This window comes from Limulus polyphemus, unplaced genomic scaffold, assembly GCF_000517525.1.
Source record: "Limulus polyphemus unplaced genomic scaffold, Limulus_polyphemus-2.1.2 Scaffold631, whole genome shotgun sequence".
NCBI classification, from domain to species: domain Eukaryota; kingdom Metazoa; phylum Arthropoda; class Merostomata; order Xiphosura; family Limulidae; genus Limulus; species Limulus polyphemus.
The window spans coordinates 175,221-194,286 of record NW_013666241.1 but is presented as its reverse complement, the minus strand read 5'-3'; the positions used below and the strand labels follow the sequence as shown (position 1 = coordinate 194,286).

The following is a 19,066-nucleotide window of genomic DNA, read 5'->3' as shown; positions in this document are numbered from 1 at the left end:
AGAATATTCATCACGTGACCCCACTGTCGTAACAATATATATATATATATACAATGAATGAATAAAGAAATAAATGTTTCTCATTTTCCGGGGTCGCCCGTAGACTCAGATTAAAGCAAGTTACCAAATTAGGTCAGAACTAAACATATGTACCTTGCAGTAAACATAGCTAATTCTATATTGTTCAAACTATATTACTTAAAATTACCAGAATGCGTTGTTTTATCTGTTTGCTACTCTCACTATTAACGATATTTTCCGTTGTAGACCAATATATCTCACGAGATTCGACCAGCCTAGGACGTTAGGTTATTTTCTGAGCTAACAATGCAGAATAATTGATAAAAAAAATTTAATCAGAAACAGTTAAAAATGAAAGTAGATATATTAAACATTCTATTCACTTGTTAAGGTCGATGTCCAAAAATAAACCGTGATTATAGTTGGCTAGGCCAGGTTAGTAGCACTAGATTAGCTCTAAATCTGTAAAGTAATCTAAAAATGTGATACAACTTTTTATGATAAAAAATTATAAACTTCAATTAGTACAATACAGAATAATCATTATTGTAAAATAATAAATATTAAAAATAAAATCCGAAATAATAAAAATACATAAAAGCAGATATCATAGCTATCACTGTGATAGAATTATCACAAGTTTAGGCCAATGTCCAAGTAGGAATTACCACATCGTTGTAAAAGTTATACGTGGCTCTACCAGTACCAGCTCTGTAGGTTTAGGTTAGTTCTAAACTAAGTTAACAATGAGAAACAATATTTATTATTATTATCATTATTAAACTTATTTAAAACAACCAATACTATTAATATGTAAATAACCATGTAGAAGAATAATACAAGGTCTCAACTTTGCTTCTGCCATGCAGTTCTGATGATTTTAATTACAGTCCAAACAAACTGTGTAGTCAACTGCTGGCCCAAAACAAATTTGTTTGTTTTTACAACTTTAAGATGTATTCACGAAGTCTGTTCCTCACTATTTGATCACTAATATTCATCTCAACTGCATATGTACTGGCGATTTATAATAACCACCTTATAAAGATTACAGTCATCATCAAGCATAATCAGCCTTCCACAACTTTGTCCAAGTTATCTAATGTAGACTAGTAAGAGTTCACAACTTTTCTATAATGAATCCAGATACACCAAAACTAACTTCTATATGTCCTTTTGTTTGCCAATTTTTCCAACAGTCAGAAGTTACATCGAAAAACCTCTACCTACCACTACCAGGTAACACTATCAGATAATTATGTGGAAATAATAACGAAAATTAAATTAGTTAACTTATTAATTGTTCAAATTTGATTGTTTGTAATTAAACACAAAGCTACACAATGGGCTATTTGTCCTCTGCCCACCACGGGTATCGAAACCCGGATTCTAGTGTTGTAAGTCTGCAGACATACTGCTGTGCCACTGGTGGGGGGGGCATTCAAATTTGAAGACAAAAGTTGGGGTACTGTTTTTCTAGGGTGGTCAACACACAAACTATGTCAGAACAACAGTTTGTTCTGAAATAACAAGGTTTTCAATGCTTTGAAATTTAATTTCCCAGATCTTATTACAAGTTTAATTATATAATGAAGATCCCACCAAGTAAATTAATAGAGTAATAATTAACTTCAAAGAAGTAAATATTAAAGCATATTCCTCCTACAAAGTTGGTTAGTACTCTTCATACTAAACGTTTCCTGTTTTTTTTGTCTGTAATGTATATTAAGACCCAAAGTAATGTAGAAAATGAATGTATCTCTTACATCTAAGTTAACACACTGAGTGACATCCAACAAGTCTTAACATGAACAAAATGCAGTTTTATAAAAACATTTTACTTTCGAAATTCCTCGATACATTATAGAACTGTATATGATTAAGAATAGCATTAACAACAATATACATCACCAACTATTTCACTGACATAAAAAACCAGACTGAACAAGAACCCAGATTTTATTAAGTTACTTTTTAATTTTGGAATACTTCAGAAATAATATTGTGCTTAGCATGTTAAACAGGAATGGTTAATCATTCTCCAGTTATAAAAGATGCTTATCATCCAACAGTCATAAATGAATTCTGCAATTAAGGAAAAAGCTGCAAAGTTCAGAACTGCCATGAATAAACATATTAACAACAGAAAAAAATATATACAAGAACCATAGTAGCAACAAGAAAAAATATAGCTTGATAAACATACACAGAGAACTATAGCAGCATGAAGAAAAAATCTGGCTTAATGTGTACAGATAGAAACAATATGGCTAAGAGGGAAAATACAGCATCATATACACAAAAACCACAGTAAAAACAATAAATAATATAATGTTATAGGAAAACACAGAACTTGGACAATGAACAAAAAATATACCTTAATAAACAAAAAACAACAAAGAGAGCTGGAAAAGACCAAAACACCCACACAAAGAATCATATTAACAACATGAAAAAATATAGCTAAATATACACTGAACCAGGTTAATGACAGAGAATAAATTCTGATATACAGTTATATTAAAAACATGAAAATTATATAACCTGGTATAATGTGAACAATATTAACAATAAAAGAAAATAAAGCCTAGTATATAAAGAATCATGTTAAAAACAGGAAGAAATATAACCTCATATACAGCGAACCACATCATGAAAAGGCAAAATATATTGCTTGTTTCACAGTGAACTCTATTAGCGACAGGAGAAAATACAGCCTGATATACAAACACGTGACTAAAACAGTAATAAATAACCCAAAAATAGTCTGATGTATATCACATAACTACGGTAGTAACAAGAGAAAAAAACTTCCTGATACACATGAAGAACAACAACAAATTATAGCCTGATATAACTAAAACACAGAGAACCATAGTAGTTTAGTACTGAAGTATTCAATAACGACAGATATTCATATGGCACAATATTATCTACATTCAAACGCTTGTATCATTATGAGATTTAACACTAATTCTCTGTTGGACTTTCAAAAAGATGACTATTATCCTCCTTGGGATATTCATAAATTCTCAATATATCTAGTTATAAGATTTAAAATTTATATGTGATGGTTGTATGTTGCAAATATTATTGTTTTGATACAGAATTTGTAACAAAGCAATAATACACACAATTAGTACAAGTCTTCAAAATATTGTATAAACCCCAAACAAAATGAGATCTTAAATATAATAGAGCCTAAGGAAACTACATTTTATCAAAGACATCCTGAATGTAAGATACAATAAAAGTATGATTTCCAAACTAAAACTAGATTCCAATGTTCATCACTTGTCAGAACTAGATCCAGTAGAGAAACCGACAAATGTCTAAATTATTTTTGAAAATTACTAATTTGCACAATTACTAGATCTCTTGTTGAGAAGGATAACAACATCTAGCTGTTGTTGAACACTGAATTGAGAATATACTCTAGGAAGGGTAACAATATGCAGATGTTACTGGATTTAGAACATATCCTGGGAAGGATAACAACATGTAGCTACTGTTGAACACTGAATTGAGAATGTATTCTAGGAAGGGTAACAATATGCAGATGTTACTGGATTTAGAACATATCCTGGAAGGATAACAACATGTAGCTACTGTTGAACACTGAATTGAGAATATATTCTAGGAAGGGTAACAATATGCAGATGTTACTGAATTTAGAACATATCCTGGGAAGGATAACATGTAGCTGCTGTTCTTGCAAAAAGTGCATATTTTCTGTGTTATTTCAAAAACAAAACTTGTTGACATACTGCATATTTTGTTATGACTGGATAAGCAGTAGTGTATTTAAGCTTAGATTTATGGGGATATTTGTGGGCTTTTCGTTGTAAAACTTGCAAGTACTTTTCACAAATAGATATGTGTACACAAATGAAGAGAAAAAATGTACAATTTGATATTAAAAATATTCTCTTTTATTGATCTTTTTGATTCACGTCCTTGTTTGAAATTATAAAAATCACAGCATAAGTAAAATGCATCAAATAAACCAATACATTGAACTTTCAAAATTACAGTGACTTACGTCTTGCATTTTCTTATTGTCATTAGTAGAACATCAAAAAGTAGATTTTCAATAGTAACTATAGAATGCTTCAAAGTTGCTACGAGCTCAGAAATAGTTATGTGTGTGTATGTTTACTGATTATGTGTAGGATCAAAACAATAAAAAACCTGTGATTTCTTTGTTCTATATTCTGAAAACAATATGTGAAGAGGACACAAGTTTTAAGATTTGTAAAAAGCAGGCTGGATTCCAGTTAAGATAATTTTATTCTCCTAACCTGCAGCAGTGGAGGCCAACACTTCACAGGATGTTAAAAGGGGGGAACTGATAATTTCCTGAAAATAAAGGATAGGTTTAAGTTATGATTTTTTTCTCATGGGTGGGTATGCAGGGACAGCCTCGAAGGAACAAATGGTCCCTTGTAGTCTATATCTTAAGATATATGTATATATATATAGTCACTTCTAAGTAAATGCACATAAACCTAAAATAAAGAGGGCAAAGATCAAGCAAGGTCAGTAAATTTTCTCAATCTTGTCATCTCTCTATTTATAACTTTTTATAAGTGATCACAAGGACTGACCAATGTGTGGATATTTAATTATTTAGGCTTACTTATACATTTTTTAATTATGATACTAAAAGAGGTGCCATTTTTTTTTGTTGATAAGAAAATTATGTAACAAAGTATAATGAATAATTTTCACTTTGTTTTTATAACCACTAGTGTCAGTAATATTCAAGAACTGTAGTGATTCATTTCTATCTCACTAACCAAAGCCATCAAATTATTTTTCAAATAGCCTAGCTTCTGAAGAAACTTCATTCACTGTTTATAGCATCTGTCGTTAGAAACACTGTCCTGTTTGCTGACAGAGTTCAACATATCCAACATAATTTCTACAAGGAGATCCTGATATTTATGTAAAATACTGTGGCTACCACGGGAAAAGCCTAAAGCAACTCTATAGTCCTGATGGTGGCTACTTGTAATGCAACTTTCTGCAAGTAAAAAATATCAATTTTAGTTTATTATTTCCACACAAAAAAATTAAAACTATGTTCCTGCTATTTCAGATAACTAAATTGTAAAAGTCTGACTAACTAAGACATTTCAATATCAATGGGGAAAAAAAAAGATGCTAATCAAAGGCTACTCTATAAATACTTTATCATTCAACTGTTTTAGAACCTCTAAATCCAACATATTCCAAATCAACATTGCCAGTCTTAGAATAAGATAGTTACTGCCAAAAACTGTGATAGAGTTTAATGTTCTTAAATAGTAATCAATAGTTTAGAGAAAAAAGTATTACCCTGATTTTCAAGTATTCCCTTATCATTGTAAAAACGAAGATCTTCTTTTGTTAGACCCCAGTGACCAACAAGATCATAAAATGAATAGCTCTCAATGAAAGGATCTCTCATACCAAAAGCTAACAACACGGGAGTCTTGTTTCCAGCAATTCTGTCAACATATTTCGATGCCTGTGACAAAAGTTGGACAATGCAGTGAGAAACAGAAGCTAATCATTTATAAAAAGAATCTATGTACCTTGCATTTGTTGACATATCATTAACAAATATAAAAATCAATCATCAACATGTTTAAGAGAACATAAGAAATGAAACTATTTTAGTTCCAAAAATTGCCGTAAATATCTTGCTTTTACTTACAATATCTCATTAACCATTATACAAATCAATTATCAATGTGCTTATGAATGTACTTCATAATCTCATTTCTAGTTTTAGGTTTACAGTCTAGTTTTTCCGGAACATTCAACAACTGACTTTATTTTAGTTTGTGTTCTATGTAATTCTTAACAATCAACAAATATTTTTAGGTCATGCTCTTACGTTTCAATGTCTAATATTAATTTTATGCTGGGTTTGAGTTACAAAGTTATGCTTCTCTTAACAATGAATCTCTGGTTATGAACAAACCTACTTGATTATAAGGAAGTAATTAATGTTGATTAATATATTACTTTGCATCTTTTTCTATAGTAGCTCCATAATGGTTCAAGCTACAGAGCAGCAACTTAAACAAGTACTTTACTAGCATTCTATTAGTGCAAACTATAGAATGACAGTTTAAACCTTGCAGATTTTGCTAGCTCTCCATTGGTTCATGCTAGAGTAGCAGCTCAAACAGCAGATTTTACAAGCTTTCCAATAGTGCAAACTAGAGTGGTAGTTTAAACACTGCAAAATTTTTAAGTTTTCCCATAGTTGAAGCTAGAGTTGCAGCTGAAACTTTGCAGATTTTGCAAGCTTTCCAACTGTTCAAGCTATCAACTTTACTTTTAAAGGTATATTTTAATAAAATCAAACTATTATTACAATTTGAATGTTTTTGATCATGTAGGGACTTTCTTTTTTCGGGAAGAAGTCAAGCAGCTCACTGTTTCATCAAATACTCCTGGTGTGATTCACATGATTTGTTGTATAAAAAATTAAACTATGTAACTACCTGCCGATAAGTATATAAACAACCTCAAGAATACAAATTGTCCATCTCCATTATGTCATATGCAAATAACCTCAACGAAAAAACACAGATATGACTCGGTAAAGACCACAATAAAAACAGCCCTGCTACAAATGAACGAATCTCAGGAATTAACCATATTGTTTCACAAAGTCCCATAACTGGATTTTTAGAGGACAGCGAAAGTCAGCAAGAAATCCACAGATCACTTGTAATACAGTAAATAGGGTGAAAAAGCAGTTCCAGTTTCTGCATAGCCCAGGTGTCTAAAAATAAACAAAATACTCTTCATGCTGTGAGAAATGTGGAGAATGGCCCAAATCAAACAATCATTACTGTTGGAAGAGAGGGGAAAGTGTTCCACAATACCATCAGAAGTTATCTTCATAGCATCAGGCTATAATGGCAGAGTATCTAGATGGAGCCACTTCTCACTACAGACAATAACATATAATGACTGCAATGGGTATCATAGATACTATCACATCCTCCTGCTTTTTTTTGTACATTAATTTTTTCTGACAAGTCCAGTTTTGCATAGTATTCAGACAGACGCAGTGGACACATCTGCATCTGGTAACTATTATCATGACAAAATATGGTGACATTTCTGTTACAGTTGAAGTGCTATTCAAGCAATTGGACAATGGGATGGTCAATGCTTCTTAATAAACCAAAATTATCAATCAAGACCTTCCACCTGTCTATACCAACAAAAATTACAGAAGTGCACATTTGTCCTTAAAGCACAGGCTATGTGTAGTTTACTGAAATTTTTTACATTTAAAATCATGTAAAACATAATTGAACCCAAAACTAAAAATCAACACTTAAAATGCTTACTGCAAATCCTCATAAATCTGCCAAATAAAAAAATGCATTGATTGAAAATAGTAAGCTGTACTTCTCTCCTCAATTATACATAAAATTTCAGTTTTCTGCTACCATACAACTAGTAAGTTAAAATGGAGAAAAACAATTTCACAAAATCATTCACAAATGTCATCAAATGCAACATACTGATACAGCAATATGTTTTGAAATTTATTCCCACAGTTTCAGAAATTAACAAAAAGTTTTACAATTGAGCCTAAATGTAACTTTTGTCATGTGTCTAGATTCTGAAACACTTGCTTTAGGATACAGAAGAAGAAAAATCTAGCTACCAGAATTCTGCTCAAGATCCTGCTGGTGGAGCATTTGCCCCCCCCCCGCCCCCAATAAGTGTATATAATGCATAAAACTTTCCAAATTTCTTTTGGTTGGGGCCCTAGCAAAACAACAACTTCTACCCTACCTTTAATATGGCCCTGCCTTCAGTGCAAGGTTACATCTATACACATCATACATTAAATCCTTGGGAGATTCCTGAAAAACAGATTAATATTTCAAGTACATTAATTTACTTTTTAAGTGTTCTTTGTTAATGTTTATATATTACTTTCACTGCAATAATAAGTAAATTACAAACCTTTTGAAAATCTATATTTCCAATGGTGTGAATATCTGATTCTATTACGCTATCAGAAACATCAGCTTTAGCTCGTCTGTGGCCCCATCGGAGGAAAGGCAGAGCCATAAGTCTCAGAAGGGAGTTATGTAAGCAATATGCTCCTGCTTTAACCAACCAATAAGGCTTAATGTATCTGTGGGCAAACACACACAAAATTTACTAACACTCAATTATGATAATTATTTTTTAATTGTAAGACTAAACAATTCAATGTACTTAGTTTGAAAATAATAATAGTATAGATAACTTTACCACTCCACCAGGCAGGAACAATTCTGTACCATTTCCAATATTTCAAGCATAGAGTAGAAATAAATTTTGTTAAATGTCATATAACACATTTTTTGACTGTGAAGTCCAAATTTTGTCATATTATTTTAAAACAAAGATATCATTTAATCACATTGCTCATTTAACTATTCCTACTGAATCGATCTCTAAAAGTTTGGTCCCTTCTAAGTTAGTGATTAAACACTGATTAAGAATGTATTACTTTACACAGCTTAAAGTATATATATATTAAACTATTGTATAAGCAAAAAACTTACACCCAAGCTTCACGTTTTAAACCAGCTGGGCATATTAGTGCCATGGAACGAAATGACTGAGGATTCTCTGCTACCAAGTTGACAGCAGAAAACATTCCTACACTATGAGCCAGCACCATGTCTACCCTGTTGTTAAAAATATATCCCATCGCCAAGTTTATAAAGACACATTAACAATTTACTCAACTAACTTAAAATTCACAGAGATGAGAAGTTTACATCTACAGCTTTACTGTACCTTCTTTTTTCGTTTATCATAATCTTTACAATTAAACAGCATTCACCCAGTTTTTATACCACATTATAAACAGTAATATTCATAATTGTTTCATACTAAAACAATGAAATATCAACTTGGTTTCATTCAGACAGGTTACATTTTAAATTTTCTTGTATTGGTCAGGTAATTTCATTTTTATGTTGAATATCTAGCAAGAATATATGAATTAGCATAAAAATATGTTGTCTACTCACAAGAAAAAAAAATTTTTTTGTTACAATGAATCAGAGAGTTATCTTTTAATTGCTTTTACTACATTCTCTCTATCTATCTATTGATATCCTTGCGCATATGTTTATATTTTTTAAGTTTCAATTTTTATACATAAATGCTTATTATTACCTGGAAATATTAATGCATTCCAAGAATGACTTAAGTACACTGGCAATCTCATCAGGACTGTGATTAAAAGATTGTGCTGGTTTTATCCAACTTTTACCATATCCTACAAATAAGGAAGGCAGCATATGAGGAATGAATTCTCAGAGATCAGATATATTATTACAGCACACAATAATCTGTTTCACAGATAGAAATCCAATCAAACAATTACTTTACAAATTATATAAAAACACATCATACATGGTTTTGAATAAAACAAAATTATTCTGTTTGTCTGAAAATGTAAAACTGTTATGATATTAATTTGATATTAAAGATGTACAATTTTATTAAATTATAAAACAGTAAATATGATTGTTTCAATGAATAAAGAAAATTGTAGGTTAATTGTCTAAAGAGAAGACTGATGAGTAAATCTCTTTGAACCAAATAATAAATCACTCCACAAGTCTTCTTAGCCAACAAATAAATATTAGATACAATAAGCTATAATTAAAAATTCTATTAAAACTTGTCTAAAAAAACAATTTTCAAGCAACTCATTATAGAAAGTTTCTTATGAAGAAGCAGGGAATGAAAGGTCTTTGGTTAATCCAATTCACCTCTTATAACCACATAATGAGCAAAAAGACCATAAATGGTGAAAAAAAGATTCTTCGTTAATACAGAACACCTCTCATTCCTAATATCACTGTCACCATGGACGCCCGTCGGAAGGGGGGGTTAACTAAAAAAAAATTACTAGATATGTAAAATTATTCTTCTATGTTATTGGAAAATCATAAGGTATTTGTATAGCGATTTCATAATTTTTGGAAACTTCAGTTACTTAACCCCCCTAATTTTTTTCTGCAGTTGCCCTTGACTGTCACGGTGGTCATATGGCTAACCCAGATTCACCTGTTACTAAATACATTGCTAGAAGAACATTCAGGCAATGCAGTATATCCTTTATCATCAAACATGAAAGTATTTTTCACTACTAACACTATAAAAGCATCATGAAAGAAGCATATCCACATGGTATTTGTAACAAGATTTTTGATGAACCTATTTCTAGTACATACCTGGAAGATTAGGAGCCACTACCCGTACTCCTTTTTTTGATAAGGACATGAATGGATCACCAAAACTTTGAAATTCGCTCATCAAACCATGTATGAAAAGAACTAGAGGACCTGACTGTTCACTATCCAAGTACTGTATTGTTGCAGATGCATTGTTGTCAACTCTTGAGCATAACGAGAAAGAAACTGACTTCTCATGTTTCTTCAAGTACTTTTGAACTTCAGTCTCAGATGTAGAGAAATGATGAATAAAAATTCCAGCTAACTTAATTAAACTGCATTTTCTGTGTTTAAAAGCATCAGACAATATAAAATTGGGTAAAAATAGTTTTTGGCTATAGAATCTAGGAATTGCAAACATTTGTATTGTTATATAAGTACTGTAATGTGAAAGGCTTTCATATATAGCATGTGCAGAAAGTAATATCAAATCATCACTTCTTGCCAGGAAATCAGCATCTTAGGTGTTCTTTCTTTATTTCAAGTCTCGATTTTCCAATATTTTCACATCTGAAAACCCTGAAACTAACCGTGATACTGATTATTATTTTCACATACTTTTTCATGTTTTTTTTTCTTCTATTATAGAAGTAACACCAAACAAATGAACAATACAAATTGACTTATCAATGTTAATACAAAAGTTTCTCTCACCCAGTTTGTTGTTAATGTTTTAAAGAAAGACTTAAATTGTTATCAGTGCAAGTATAAAAAAAATTGTCAAAATGAAACAACAGTTAAATTTACTTACAGTACATGCAAAATACTGGGCACTAACAAATCTCATACCAACTCTGTTGATGTACAAACTGCAAATTATCAAAACATTCCTTACTAAATGACACTCTGCTTGATAACTATAACAAAAGAAAAATAAACAATGTACCATAATTATTATTATTATATATAACAGATGTATACAAGTTGACTTCTGTGTAAAAATTAAAAAAACATTTTTTCACAATACTACTCAATTTAACAATGTCTTAGCATGTGTGATGAAGCACAAAATCCTTAATGGACTTGCTTCATATTTTAAATTTGAAATGTGCTCAAGTAAGTTTTATTTATTAGTTTTTACCTATGAAATTTTTTCTTACACTGTAACATTACATAATGTGAGAAAATGGTTAAAGTTGAAAGGAAATAATAAATTCAAAGAAATTATTACCCTTGCACTTCAATTAATAAAAAGCTGTCCTCATGAAGGAATGGAGCATGGCTTTATTGAACAACCAAGTTTAGTAAATTTGTTTATCAAAGAGATTATTAACATAGTGTTGTACTAATATTAAACCTAAAATCATGATTTATTTATATTCAAAACTACATAACAGCATATAGTAGCTACTAAACTAACAAGTTGAGTGTAAAGCTAGTAAAAGTTTAGCAAATAATATGTTATATAAAGATAATGTCAGATACAATTATGAAGCACTGTATCAATGCATCATTCAAACTCGTAAATATGTGAAAAAAACAAGGTTAAAGTATATCAACGAAGTCCTAAAGGACCCAAAAGCAAATATCAAATTCCAACCAAACTGTACTTGGTCATTAACATCCAAAATCATACCCATCGTTAACAAACAATTTTGCACATTAACAATATTTATATCTATGAACATTGTAGTTTTAACATTTTTACTCTCATTAAGTTTATAAATAAAACATTTTGGCTACAAGTTAGCATTTTTAAATTACATGTAATATTTGTGTTTAAAACTTGGTTGACATATTTGTCTTTTTTTTATTTTTAGAAATGTTACATTTAATCAATTCTTCATTTGAAAAAAATAACTGAGCAGGTGCAATATTTCATGAATCAATTAATCAATCAATATTACAGGAAGTCTCATTTATACCTCCAAACTACAAATATAGGTAATAATTACTTACAGTACATGTCCAGGGTTCAATGTTCTATCTGTCTGCATGCTACACTATTTACACTACCAGTTCTAATAAAAGATAATGTTTTCTTAAGGGGAGCAGATAAATTTATCTCATTACACTTAATTCACAAATGCTGTTTCTTTCAAACACAATAACAATGAGATCCCTCATATGTGTAGCTTTAAGCATTCTGATAGGGACATTATAGCTCTCCAAGCTTTATCCCTCAGCTGCTAATTAACTAAAAAAATATATATTCTATTGTGTGTTCTTAGGGAATAAAATTACAGTTATATGAATCCAATTTCTAGAACTAGACTTTGCTGCAAACTATTTTACCAAGCAATGAAATATGAAAATATTCTATTGTGTACTCTTAGGGAAGAAAATTAATAGTTATTTGAACCTTATTTCTATAATTGGCTATTTTGCTGCAAAGTTGATTGCTAAGCAATGAAATATAAAAGTATTCTCAGTTAAGATCCATAAAAAAGTGAGCTTAAAAGTAACAGATGTTCAATAAACCTTAGAACACTAGGACCCAAATTAGAATAAAATTATGATTACTTTCAGAAAAAAGAAACATGTTTTATATGTTAACTAAATAAATAACTAAGTGAATGAGGGGTTACCATATTATATACATATAACTTAAAGACAACAAGGTTAGTGTTGATCCATCTAGGCTATCCCATCCACTATACTAAACTCTAAAATAAAAATAAAACACTCAAAGCCAGCTCTTATCATTCTAAAACCATACTGAGTATTTTTCACTAAATGCCAAAATACCAAATACTTTTCCTAATGAACACTGACAACAATGTATACTACAATCCTTGCTGACAAACAGGAGTTTATAATTGCCAGGGTTCTTTGTTGCAATCTGTATGTGAATTATGGACATATGTTTAGGTGTAAAAATTGTGCTTCTTAATAATATTATGGCATTAGAGTTCATACGACTTAGCAAAAAACAAACAAACATGAGTACTTATGTGGAGAAGGTACAGGTATGGACTTGGTGTATCTAGATTTTCAGAAAGTATTTGACAAGGTGGCATATAAAAGGCTTGTTAGAAAGGTTGTCTCTGTAGGTGTGTGAGATAGATTGGCTCATTGGATAGAAAACTGGGTGGATGGAAGAAAACAAGGGATTGTTATAAATATTTTGCCAAACTGGATTAATGTCACATTGGGGTACCTTAGGTTCAGTGTTAGAACCTCTGCTCTTTTTGATTTACATCAATGATATAGATGAAGGAATGGTCAATAAATTATTTAAACTTGCTGATGATATTAACGTTTTGGGTGTTGCTGACTGTAAGGAGAATACTGTTGCTTTATAAGAGAATTTGGAGTATTTGGTGAATAAATAGAAGATGGCTTTTAATTATAATAAAAGCAAGATAATGTATGTGGAATATCACAATTTCAATTATAAGTATAAATTTGATGGGAATAGCCTTGACAGTGTTATGGAAGAAAATTATCTTTGTGTTCTAGGTGATAAGTTGTCCAATCAATGTGCTGTTGCTAGTGGTAGGGCAAATATGATTTCAGGTTGTACCTACAGAAATATTGAATACAAAACTAAAGAGGTTATAACGTCATTGTATAGTTTATGGGTTAAGCCACATTTGTAGTACTTTGTTCAGTCTTGAGCTCCTTACATTAGAAAGGGCATTACATTTTTGTAAAGGGTTCAGAAGAGTGCTACATCATGATATGTGAGATTAAAAGGTTATCATACAAGGATAGGTTAAGATCTGTGAAATTATTCTCTCTGGAAAAAAAGAGAAGAGTTAGAAGAGATCTGATTAAGGTGTTTAAGATTGTTAAGGGAATTAATAGTGTTGATGTATCATCTTTTTTGTAATAAATAGTGAGACTGATAAGGCTTGGGTACACGAATATTAATTTTATCAGAGTAAGAGCCATCTTCAGCTAAGATAGCAATATTATCCTAACAAGGTGTTGGCCTTTGGGATGATTTGTCTTCAAACGTGGTAGATGCAGTAAATTTAAGGAAGAACTTGATAACTATTTGTATGATAATGGCTGGCTTTGAGTCTTTTAGTGTTTAGTTAGTTTAGCAGATAGGATAACGTAGATGAGTTAAAAGGTTTATTGTTGTCTTTGAATGTTAAGTGAGACTATTACCTGTACACGTGCCTTCTGAATTAATAGAGGCACTAGTGTTAAATAGCTTGGATTTTGATTTATCATAATGTAAAAATAATAATTAATCAATATTAACTTCCAATCAGAGCAAGCTATGTACTTAAAGCAAAGCTAGAAATAAACCTGGCAATCAGTATGGCTAATTAAGTATACTTTTCTTATGTTCCTATTTATAAATACTAGAATGCCTTGTTTCATCAGTTGGGTACCTTCACTGTCAACAGTATTTTTGGGTGTAATCCCAATAATCACAAGATTCAGTAAGCTTAGAAAATTTAGGTTAGTACTAAATACATACATTAAGCTAACAATGCAAAGAAATCTCTATAATAAAAGTATAATAATAGAAAATAAAACAATATATAAATAATATAGTATACCTTACTTAGCGATCACATAAACACTAGCTGTTGGCCCAATTACCATCATAGAATTAAACAAGAAAGACTCACATCGAATACTTTACATGCTATTTTATTGTTAAAATAAATGTTATGTGTGATCTCATGACCAGAGACCTTATGTTTCCAAATACCACATAATTAATTATTGGCTAAAATAAATAAAATTGTACACACTTCAATACCTTTCATAATGATATTTTTTAAATAATTTAAAATGTAAAATTCTAATGATAAACTTATCTATTCAATAGTGTTATATAAACTGTACAGCCCAACCACAAAGACTAAAGTTGATGAGGGTAACTGTAGAATGTATTACTGTATTCTTGAATAAATTTTCAAAGCTTAATTTAAAAACAAATTAAACATAACTAATGCTTTTATACCTGAGACACATACTGATATTTATAACATGTCCACTATATTTAAAATTATAGAGAAAAAACGTTTTAAAGCATGTTTTGTGGAGGATGTTATTTTTTTAAAGTTTGAAATCTTAAGAGCATAAAATTCTATATTTGTTTGGACTTATTATAAAATATTTAAAATTTTACTAAGGGGACAGGGACTGAAATGAATATCTTTTAAAGACTCTCAGACAATGGATAAACTCTGATGACTAGAGATTGATCATGGAGGAACTAGGAATTTACATGTGAATCAGTTTGACTTCAGGAAGTTACTGAAATCTAAATGTATTTGCATTATCAAAATTCCTCAAAAAAACAACAACTTCCAGTCGACATATATGTACCTGTACATATGTTTCTCATCGCTATACTAATAAGAACTTCTGATCAAAGCACTGCTAATTATAAAAACTTAAATAAATTAAAGTAACAGGTCTCTTTTATACATCAACCTCCAACTGTTGGTATATTGCCTCATTTCCACAGTAAAAATAAGCAACCATCTTTAATAATGTATTTGTTCTTCTATGTAGAAACTGATTGTTGTATCAAAACTTTTCTCTCGCTGTATATTTGAGTGTATGATAAAATTAACAAAAAACTTGAATGAGGGACAACAAGAAGTCTTTTGGCCCATCACGGTTGTCCCATTCATTTCATCAAACACCCATCTGCCTATATCCAGCCCTGACTTATTCATCAAAATCACTCTTGAACTCTCTCAATCCTGTTGCATCTACCACATCTGAAGGTAATCTATTCCAAATGTTGACCACCGTATTCAAAAATAAAATTGCTTAATTTGCAGATGATTTCTACCCTACCAAATATTAGTCCCCTAATCCTACCACTCTCACCATTAAACAAATACTGTACATAAAATGTAAAGTACAAAAATGTCTATGTAAAAGTATCTTCAGATGGACTAAATATCAAAACAAAAATAATTATCACCTTTTATTAATACAGTAATGACTTTATTTTTTAATGGTTTTGGTTTGTTGAGCAGCAAACAAACAAGTTGGTAGTTTGAAGATAAAAATATACAGCTAGCCCCCCCCCCCCCCAAAAAAAAACACCAAAAAGCCTGTGTTAATACAAGTTAAAGTGGTATACAGAAGATACAGAAAATACAGTGGTTTTAGCACTGATTTCCAGCTTCATAAGCTTATGAAATAACGTTTATACTATACAATTTTATACATAAACAGACACCACACAATTCATTAAACTGAGTGTGTTTTATTAAATTTTAATGAACTAGTATCAATGTGGAATTACCACAAAAACAAGCACATCACTAGCTGTATTATATGAAATAATAGCAACATATCTCACAGACAGGATGATTTTTCCAAATGTAGGAAAAAAAAATTCAAAATTTGAAAATTTATGTTTATAATCTTTTGAGTTCATAGAAGTTAAATTACTGAATTATTCCACTTATTCATGTGATAACTGACCTCATGTATGCCTCTCTTCATATAATGTTACATATCATGCAATAAATAAATAACTTAAAAATGTTTTTGTTGTATTAATTTACATTGTTTTTGGGTATTACAAAATTTGTGACTTTTTCCCTGTGATTTTATTTCCAGCCGCTGGTTTTTCCCAAGAGATAAAATAGTCTTTGGCCCATCAAATTACTTTAATTATTAAACTTTTCTTTTTTTGGGAGGGGAAACAAGATATTGTTATTTTAGAAAACCTTTAGTGAGATTCTGCTTATAACCCTAATTTCAACGTTGTTTCATGATTTGATACCAAACTGTGAAGTTACAGACAGCAAAGAGAGATATTCCTGTGTTTAAACCAAAGATCCAAGTGCTGAAGGCATGCTTCCCCATACAAATTTTGAGAAATGTATGTAAACTGTAAAATGATGGTATGTCATGCAATTATTTCCACTATATATAAAACTGTAATGAAATAAACACCTCACTTTCAAAATTCGTTGAACAGGATTATCAATAAAAATACAACATTTTATCATATTAAAAAATTTTGTAGTGATTTTTACAATAAACAAATACGTAGAATATATGTCTCATGGTACAGGAGAATTTCCTTGTCATCTGGAGTAAGAGGTTAAAGAATCCAGAAAATATGGCAGCTCTGCTTATGTATATAGGTATATATAAACAGAGAGAGACAGAAAGTTAAGATGGCAAATATGGAAATGATTTCATGCTCAACTACAAAATTTGGTGTCTATTTTATAATTTTTATGTAATAGAATAATGCCTCTAGTAGTACTACCCCTGTCAGCAGTGGTGTAAGTTAGCAATTTATAGCAGTTTAAAGAGGGGAAATATTAATTTCCACAAAAAAATGAAGGATGGATTTACATTTACTTTTCTCAAGGATGGGTGTGCAAGGAAAGCCTTGAAGGACCAAATGGTTCCTTGTTGCCTACATGCTTGAGATTTAAAGTACATTGGAGTTAGAGCTTGAATAACCTATATATTGAAAATGAATGTTTACATTTAGTGTTTAACTCTTTAAAACCAAGCAGACACTGCCAGCATCTGGCCAACTATCCTGATTTATCCATCGGATGGTGACAATGTCTGATAACAGTTATGTCTCTTTGACTGAAAACTAATCCAAACTATGTTATGATCCACCTTTTATAAATAGACCAGAAGTTCCATGAAGCATTGTCGTTTGTTGAGAAATACATTTCAGATCAAAAAATTGTGAGACCAATTTTTTCAGTGTTTTCTTGTGATGTCTAAAAATTTGTTTAAATCAGTTGTAAAACAAAGATGATGAGCAGAAAGAGGCTACCAAAACATTTTGCTGTTGAGCGAGCAATGAGTCTGTTCAATCAGTTAGATGAAGGAGAGAATAATTACAATGGTGATTCTTATCTTAAATCTGACTTTAGAAGAGACTTTGTGAATGAAAGCAACTCAAAACAGTTATTGAGACCCAGTTCCAGTGCTTCTCAATCAGCTCATCAAAGGGGGACATTGCTCCAACTAGGGCCTAGTGGTACAAAAAAGCCACAAAAGCGAGCGCCAGCTAAACCTGATCCACCTCCTACATCTACATTCACTACCAGAGCCAGAGATAATGATTGTGCTGAGGTACATCTGCAAGATAGGTCAACCACAAGTGACGACTTTGAGTTATTGCCAAAGAACAGGAATGATTCTGGTGTACATGCTGACATCAATGATAAACTCAACACGCCTCAACTGTTTCAGAAGTCTGTTTACAGAAAAGGTAAGTAACACTCTCATAACTGCTATCAACAAGTACGCCAAAGCACAAGTTGCAAAGAAAGTGCCTGCTCAGATACAGTCAAGGTATTTCAACTGGACTCCCTTTACCCACTATAAACTACTGAAGTTTCTTGCAATGACAACACCAATGGGCATCAACAAATGACCTAGAATTCAAAACTACTTCACAATCCACCAGTCTCTCTACACATCTTTCTATCACCCAATGTTCAACAGGAAGAGGTTTGAGGTTATTTACTCAACAATGCTTCATGTGCATACCCCTGATACTGAAGGGAAAAACAAAATTAAGAAAACTAAAATTTTATAAGGTATGGTTATAACTATTAGGACATCAAAAAAATAATTCCTGCAGAACATGCAAAACATTATGGGTTTAAAGAGTTAAATAATAGAAATAAAAGTAAAAACTTAATTATTACATGTACACATTATACAAACAGTTTTTAAGTTCTAGATGTTTTTGACAAAATCATTTTAATTTTTCTCTGTCAGAATTACAAACTTGTGAAATGATTTGTTTATGGACTTTCTGCTGTAATGTGTTCAAACTTTGTTGGATAGGTATATATATATATATATATATATATATATATATAAGTGGCTATATTTACATGTATCTGTACCTT

The 19,066-nt window shown here is 30.9% G+C and overlaps 1 protein-coding gene across 8 annotated transcripts in view; it reads right to left on the bottom strand.

Moving 5' to 3' along the window:
* LOC106459582 overlaps nucleotides 1-19,066 on the bottom strand; it is a 36,610-nt gene that overhangs the window by 13,157 nt on the left and 4,387 nt on the right. For 3 of the 8 annotated variants that reach the window (XM_022386093.1, XM_022386094.1, XM_013919212.2), the window contains exons 2-7: nucleotides 10,290-10,814; nucleotides 9,223-9,325; nucleotides 8,601-8,726; nucleotides 8,011-8,185; nucleotides 5,362-5,533; nucleotides 3,931-5,047 (exon numbers count right to left, since the gene is read on the bottom strand). In XM_022386093.1, the coding sequence (XP_022241801.1) occupies nucleotides 4,872-5,047; nucleotides 5,362-5,533; nucleotides 8,011-8,185; nucleotides 8,601-8,726; nucleotides 9,223-9,325; nucleotides 10,290-10,650 (1,113 nt within the window). In that variant the 5' untranslated portion in view covers nucleotides 10,651-10,814 and the 3' untranslated portion in view covers nucleotides 3,931-4,871. Of the gene's footprint in view, nucleotides 1-3,930; nucleotides 5,048-5,361; nucleotides 5,534-8,010; nucleotides 8,186-8,600; nucleotides 8,727-9,222; nucleotides 9,326-10,289; nucleotides 11,445-19,066 lie in introns of those variants that run through there. The other 5 variants (XM_022386091.1, XM_022386092.1, XM_022386090.1 and 2 more) reach the window with 5 other exon arrangements.